The 7,631-nt window shown below is 45.6% G+C and overlaps 1 protein-coding gene across 2 annotated transcripts in view; it reads left to right on the top strand.

Annotated features, from left to right (window-relative positions):
* The window catches only part of LOC124877742 (phosphatidylinositol 3-kinase regulatory subunit alpha-like), a 25,355-nt gene extending 18,022 nt beyond the window's left edge, over nucleotides 1-7,333 (top strand). For both annotated transcript variants that reach the window (XM_047381185.1, XM_047381186.1), the window contains 7 exons: nucleotides 384-564; nucleotides 652-777; nucleotides 869-1,011; nucleotides 2,866-3,042; nucleotides 3,125-3,199; nucleotides 4,294-4,467; nucleotides 4,574-7,333. In XM_047381185.1, the coding sequence (XP_047237141.1) occupies nucleotides 384-564; nucleotides 652-777; nucleotides 869-1,011; nucleotides 2,866-3,042; nucleotides 3,125-3,199; nucleotides 4,294-4,467; nucleotides 4,574-4,763 (1,066 nt within the window). In that variant the 3' untranslated portion in view covers nucleotides 4,764-7,333. The remainder of the gene's footprint in view (nucleotides 1-383; nucleotides 565-651; nucleotides 778-868; nucleotides 1,012-2,865; nucleotides 3,043-3,124; nucleotides 3,200-4,293; nucleotides 4,468-4,573) is intronic.
* The last annotated feature ends 298 nt before the right edge of the window (nucleotides 7,334-7,631 follow it).

The raw sequence follows: 7,631 nt of genomic DNA, 5'->3' as shown, positions 1-7,631 counted from the left end.
TTTAAGCTGAATTAATTGTCTTTCCTTGTGAAGCAACTTCTGATGAAGTCTGGTTGTTTCAGAAGCTTTTCTAACCTCAGTGATGTTGGGAGATGAAGTGTTAAAAGCTTGGGTCCACAGTGTCTGGTTCAGATCAGATAAAACTGCTGCTGGCACAAACGGGCTCAGAGGTACGATCACATGACTCTGTGGTGCTGCTGCTCAGATTAAAATATTACTGGTTCAGCAACATCTTTATTCTTCTGAGATTTCAGTTTTATGTCAGAACACGATTGGCTGGAGATGTTTAGACCTCAGCTGTCTCTGTGTGACCAGAAAGATTGGATCCGTGTTTAGAACCTCAGAGATGGGAAGTAAAACTGAGCTTCTGATTCTGTCTGCAGGAAGGGAGGCAACAACAAACTGATCAAGATTTTCCATCGGGAGGGGAAGTACGGCTTCTCCGACCCGTTAACCTTCAGCTCGGTGGTGGAGCTGATAAATCACTACAGACACGAGTCTCTGGCCCAGTATAACCCCAAGCTGGACGTGAAGCTGCTGTACCCGGTCTCCAAACACCAGCAGGTACGTGACAAGTTCTGACGAGCTGCCGCCCATCATTCTATGAGCTTCACCGCTTCGTCTCCTCTGGTTGGTCATGTTGGGGTTCAGGATCAGGTGGTGAAGGAGGATAGCGTCGAAGCTGTGGGCAAGAAGCTGCACGAGTACCACCTACAGTATCAGGAGAAGAACCGCGAGTACGACCGACTGTATGAGGAGTACACCAGAACCTCTCAGGTACGATCAGACAGCAGGATGCTACAGAGCAAAGAAGATGGAGGAACATAACTAAACCCTCTCCCCTCTGCTCTCCATGTTCACCCCTCAGGAGATCCAGATGAAGAGGACGGCCATCGAAGCGTTCAACGAGACCATCAAGATCTTCGAGGAGCAGTGCCAGACCCAGGAGCGTTTCAGCAAGGAGTACGTTGAGAAGTTTCGACGGGAGGGCAACGACAAAGAGATTCAGAGGTAGGCTGTTACCATGGCAACGGCCTCCAAGACCACTCGCACACTACGCCACTGCGTTGCCACGGCTGCAGAGTCAGCAGGAAGAAGAGATGTGCTGATGAATTCGGTTGGAAGGTAGAGGATAAATGAGAGCTCATTGGCCAATCAGATCGTCTTGTTCAGACTCCGAGAATATTATGGGATGGATTTCCTTTACTTTTGTTAAAAAAAAACATCTGGAACATCAGCAAGATTCCTGCTCTACTTTAACAGTTCAACTGTAGCTTTTCATTCTTGGGTTCTGGATCAAACTTGTACAGAACCTCTAAAAAGTATTCACACCCCTCAAAACGTTTCACATTTTTTATTCATTACAACCAAAAAACTCCAGCTTGTGTTGGTCTGCACATAAACTCCCAGACAGAGTTGTGTGGAACATGGTTTTCAGCATCTTCTACTAATAAACATCTTATAAGTTTGGCATACATTAGTCTTCAGACCCCTTTCCCTGGTACCCCTAAATAAAATCTAGGACCTTCAGAAATCAGTGACCAGAGTCCTGCTGTGTGTGATTTAATCTAAATCTAACTTCAGCTGCTCTGTTTCTGTCCTCAGAGGTTCTTTAGACAACATCAGAGAACAACCAGGATCACGAAGACCAAGAAACCCAGCAGACGGGTCAGGGAGAAAGTTCTGGTCCAGTTTACAGCAGGGTTTGGTTCTACAACAATATCCCAAGTGTTGAACATCTCCCAGAGTTCTGCTCAATCCATCATCTGAACATGAAGAGAGGATGGACCACCTGCAGACCTACCAAGACATGGACATCCACCCAGACTGACAGGCTGGAGCAAGGAGAGCATTAGAGAAGCAGCCAAGAGGTCCATGATAACTCTGGATGAGCTGTGGAGATCTACAGCTCAGGTGGAAAAATCTTTCCACATGAAAAGCTATCAGCCATGCTCTTCAACAATGACGCTTTATTGGGAAAGTGGCAAGAAGAAAGTTATTGTTGAAGAATTCCTGTTTGGGGATTTCCTCAAGCTTTTTAGGAGAGACAGAAAACATGTGGATGATGATCTGCTAAGAGGAGAGGAGAAGTTTTTGGTCTCAATGCAAAAAGCTTTGGACACAACATCTGCACAATGTAACATGGTGGTGGCTGCATCATGATGTGGTGATGCTTTCCTTCAGCAGGAACTGGGAAGCTGGTCAGAGTTGATGGGAAGATGGATGGAGCTAAATCCAGTACAATCCCAGGAGAAGACCTGAGACTGGGGTGGAGGTTCACCTTCCAGCAGGAGAACCACCCTGAACATCCAGCCAGTGATACAATGAATGGTTTAGATCAGAGCATGTTCAATTGTTACAATGGCCTAGTCAAAGTCCGGACCTAAATCTAAATAGGAACCTGGGGCAAGACTTGAAAACCAATGTTCTCCATCCAACCGAACTTGACAGAACTTGAGCTGTTTAACAAAGAATGGACAGAAATGTGAGTCAGTAGATGTTTAAAGCTGGTGGAGATGAACCCCAGAAGACCTGCAGCCAGAGGTGGTTCTACAGAGGATGGATTCAGGGGCCTGAATACAAATCCACACTGCAAATGGACCACGTTGCGTTGATTCATCACATACAATTCCAATTAAATACGTTGATGTTTTGGGCCTAGGTTCTGGGGTGTAAATACTTTATAGGTGAACGAGTTTAGCTGCTTTAAATGCCTGTAGGTTTAATCAGGGGGAAAAGCATCATTACTGCATGTTTCTGTTCTGGGTCTGCAGAACCTTCTCTGTGATGCTCTGAAGTCAGAACCAAATGTGACGTTGAAGTTCTGCCATGTTGTCATGAATCCTGTTTCCTGTCTTGTTGAAGGATCATGGAGAACTACGACAAGCTCAAGTCTCGGATCGGCGAGATCGTGGACAGCAAGCGCCACCTGGAGGTGGATCTGAAGAAGCAGGCTGCCGACAACCGAGAGATCGACAAGAAGATGAACAGCATCAAACCGGATCTGATCCAGCTCCGCAAGACCAGGGACCAGTACCTGATGTATGTTCCACTCAGAGAGACGACCCGTGGATCAGGAGGAAGCTGCGAGTTGTTCTGACGCCGATGTGTTTGTGTTTTCCAGGTGGCTGACTCAGAAAGGAGTCCGACAGAGGAAGCTGAACGAGTGGCTCGGTCTGAAGAACGAAACCACAGAGGAGTGAGTCTCGGCACCAGCCTTGTTTCAACACGCCTTGAAAACAGAACACTGCCAGAACCATCGATGATTGAAATGAGTTTGAATCACAAATTATCTGATCAAAACCCTGGTAGCTCCTCTGGGGGGCGCTCTCCCCCAATTCAATTCAGTTTATTTATATAGCGCCAATTCACAACACATGTCGTCTCAAGGTTCTTCACAAAACTCTGATCCAGTTTTCAAGGTTAGAGTCTGAAAGAGAGAACATAGAGTTAGTTACAGTAGAAGCTCAGTCAGTAGCCATGTCTAGGAGAGAGAAAGGGTTAAACACTGAAAGACAGGATCATGTGGATCATCGGTAGAAGGTGAGCATTAAGTTGTTGCCAGCAGAAGCTCGGACGATGCCCCTCTCCAGAAAGGTGTCACAGGTAGACACAGAGTCAGGCCAGATGTAGCTTCTAGGAAGAGAAAAGAGAGAACAAAGTTAAAAGCTGAAATAACAGCAAATAATGCAAAATTAGAGAGTAGTATGAGAATGTAGCGAAGAGGGTGAAAGTGGTCATTATGTCCTCCAGCAGCCTAAGCCTATAGCAGCATAACTACAGAGATAACTCAGGATAAACTAAGCCACTCTAACTATAAGCTTTATCAAAAAGGAAAGTTTTAAGCCTAGCCTTAAAAGTAGACAGGGTGTCTGCCTCACGGACTAAAACTGGGAGCTGGTTCCACAGGAGAGGAGCCTGATAACTAAAGGATCTGCCTCCCATTCTACTTCTAGAGACTCTAGGAACCACCAGTAAACCTGCAGTCTGAGAACAAAGTTCTCTGTTAGGAACATATGGACCAATCAGATCTCTGATGTATGATGGAGCTAGATCATTAAGGGCTTTATATGTGAGGAGGAGAATTTTAAATTATATTCTGGATTTAACAGGGAGCCAATGAAGGGAAGCTAAAATAGGAGATGATGGAAATCCTAGAAACCTGTTTAATATAGGATTTAAATGCTTTGACCAGGACACTGACTGGCTGCCGACCACAGCCTGACGTTCAGATTTGATCCAGATATGAAAGAAACTGAATATAAAATGACTCCTCTTCCTCCTGTCTCTCAGTGAGTACAGCATGGTGGAGGATGAGGAGGACCTTCCTCATCATGACGAGCGGCTGTGGCGTCTGGGAAATATCAAACGGGTCCAGGCCGAGGCTATGCTGCGAGGGAAGAGAGACGGAACCTTCCTGGTCCGGGACAGCAGCAGACCGGGCCCCTTCTACGCCTGCTCCGTGGTGTAAGTGATCTACCTGTTGGTTCCTCTGCAGGGTTCTGAAAATGAGTTCTGATGATGTCCCTTTCAGGCGCTGTCTCACCTGTGTCTCTGTGTCCTCCCCCCTCAGGGTGGACGGTGAGGTGAAGCACTGCGTCATCAACAAGACCAGCACCGGTTATGGGTTTGCCGAGCCTTACAACCTATATGGCTCCCTGAAGGAGCTGGTTCTGCACTACCAGCACACCTCACTGGTCCAACACAACGACTCGCTTAACGTCACGCTGGCCTTTCCTGTCTACAGCCAGCAGAGACGGTGACCCCGCCCACCCTCCCTTCACCTGTCACATCTGGGCGGTCCGGATTCACGGCTGCGGTTCGGAGACTGGAACCCGCTGGGAAATTAAAAATATTTTACTGTGAAAATCCCCGAGTGAAGCTTCAACTTCCTGCCAGGATGAAATGAGGAAGTCCACCAGATTCTGACCGGACAGAAATTAGAAAGCAGACATCAAGACCGATCCAGTCCTGAAGATCAGAGACCAGGACTTCACTCTGCTGCCGGGATCACATGAGAACGTTTCGGACCTCTTTTAAGCCCAGGGGCGTGTAGAGTTCACAGCGTTTCTAATGAGCTCCTCGGGTTTCTGCCTCATTTATTCACAAGAAGACGGCAGCAAACTGTCAGAAGGTTCTCAAGATAAATCACATTTTAAAAAATCAGAGTGAAATAACCCTTTAAATAAACAGTGTGGTCCAGAGATCTGGTTCTGGATCAGATTTATCTTCTGGACACACGGGAGCAAAGATGGTTCTGATTGCATCACTTTTAGCTGCTATTCAGAGACATCCCTTTTTCTGGTTTATTATAGGAGACGTGACGAAGAACAGAACAGTGATCATCATCATCACGGTTCCTGATCTTCTTCATGGGTTCATGTTGCTCCTGGTAAACCTTCATTCAGCCTCTGAAACATCTCAACCTGCTGATCAGATCATCAAAGCTTCACCTGACGGTGCCATAGGGCAGTCGCCCTCTGCTGGTCAGTCAAGACAATGCAGGTTTTAGGTTGGAACGTGTCCCATGTGATCCTGACCTCCTTGTGGAGAATCCAGGTACTGATCCGTGAATCCTTCATCTCCGCCTCATAAATCCAGACGTGTTGAGTCATCAGAACTGATCATGCAGTTGAACTGAAACATGATGTCATGACGGGTCGTCCAGAACATTAGAGAACACTGTGAGCGCTTCAGAACGAGGTTTAAATCGAACTCAGCAGTTCCCTGCTGTCTGCGGTCACTTCCGGTTTCATTTTGCCGAGCGGATCTCCAGGACTCTCCAACGTCCTCCCAGTGGTTGGGAATGAAACTGTGGGAAATCAGGGAAAACGCACCAAAATCTCCGGAATCATTTCCACACATTTTCAGGACTAAATGTCTCCATTAAACGTTTGTTTGGAGTTGAGATATTTTTCCTTTTTCTGACGTTTTTTCAGAGGAAAACCAGGTACAGAAGCTGAAGCTGTCGTTGTCATGGAAACCACATCCTAAATCTTTGCCTCCATGGTATCTGAAATCAGTGGATGTTTAAAAAGTCTTCAGGGACTGTTTTCTGTTCTCAGGCGGAAGAAACTCGTGCATGAAAGTAAAACCAAAGCGGGGAACAAAAACAGAACCGAGCAGAAGAAATGAAACCTGAGGATCCGAAGGTCTGGAGATGCTTCTAAAAGATCTTCCTCCTCAGAGCTTTTCCTTTAGCACTTGCCGTCTGTCTGTTATATTTGAGCAGAGCTTCCTGTATCCAGTATGGTCACTGCAGACCTTCAGCAACCAACCTAGAAGATTAAACTGGAAGCAAACCAGCAGATCTTCTGCTGTTTGCCTCATTGTTCTGGAAAGAATATAAGATCTTCTGATGAGCTGCAGTGACCAACCAACAGCCCTGAACTCCACGTCTGCAGGTTCTTCTAGACTGTTACCCAGATGTTGTTGCTGGTGCTGCAGAAAACCATCAGAGGATGCTGGGCTTTGCTGTTCTGTTGATCCCAGAGATCCAAACATCTCTGATCTCCAGGCTGCTGAAGATGCAGCAGCAGGAAGCTTGTTACCTTCTCCAGATTCATCTGGCTGTAGGAAAGCAATTAACATGGATCTGTTTATATATGAAATCTGTTGAACGTTTGGTTTGGTTCAAGAATTCGTTCAAACCTGGCAGCTCTGCTTTTCTAACGATAAATAATAAATCAAATAAGAAGCTCGACATGAATTGGCTCTCAAATAAAAAGTCAGAGGTATGAATAAAGTCCACCGGAGCGGTGAGTCTTCAGATTTAAATGATCATAAAAAGAAATGAACATGTTGTATTCTAACTGAACCTCCCCTCTGTGATGAAAAAGGAGGTCGTCCTTCCACAGGACTAATTAGAACAACGTATAATTTGGTTTGTTGACTAGAAAAACATTAAGATTCACCACTCAAGTCTTTTTTTGTCTTATGTAGCACATGTGTCTCATATTTATTCTCTTAAGGTTCAATAATCTCATTTTCTTTTTTACATTTCAATTCCTCCTTTAGTTTTCTAGGAGCTTTTGAAGTAAACAGAACCTTTCCGTGCAGCCGGCCCGTGTTTATCTGCTGTCAGGGAAAAACCAGTCTTTCAGCTGGATTATTTTGCACCGGTTCTGGTTAAGTCAAACCTCATTATGTTTTAGGATGACAGCAGACCGAGCCTGTTCATAATGAAATGCACCAAGCTTTCTCTTTTCCAGAGCCTTCCTAAAAAGCGTTTTTCCTTCCACTGTATTTTCTGTATCAGAAGTTTGGTTTCTTCTCTTCTTTCGTTTTGTTCTTGCTGTTAATGTTCACAACAATAAAGCAAAAGACCTGTGGAGCTCTTCTCTGCCTTTTTATTAAGGTTTAGCTCATGATACTTATTATTTCCTGTTATCTTCTTAGGAGCATCAAACTAATCCAGCCGTTAAACAGGTTGTGTTCTCTCAGGTAGGGATCAGGAGCACTGGTCCATTTGACCACATCCCCACTGTTAGATGGTCCGCCCCTGATGACTCCCAGCCCAGAGAAGTGGACACCTCCTCTGGTCAAGATATCCTGCGCTGTAGATTAGGGTGATGGTAAGGAGGCCTTCCAGCATCAACACATCATCACCAGAGGCAACATTCAAAAAGCTG

This window comes from Girardinichthys multiradiatus, chromosome 12 (genome assembly GCF_021462225.1).
Source record: "Girardinichthys multiradiatus isolate DD_20200921_A chromosome 12, DD_fGirMul_XY1, whole genome shotgun sequence".
Lineage (NCBI taxonomy): Eukaryota > Metazoa > Chordata > Actinopteri > Cyprinodontiformes > Goodeidae > Girardinichthys > Girardinichthys multiradiatus.
Note: the sequence above shows the minus strand (reverse complement) of the source record. Positions and strands in the feature narration are given on the sequence as shown.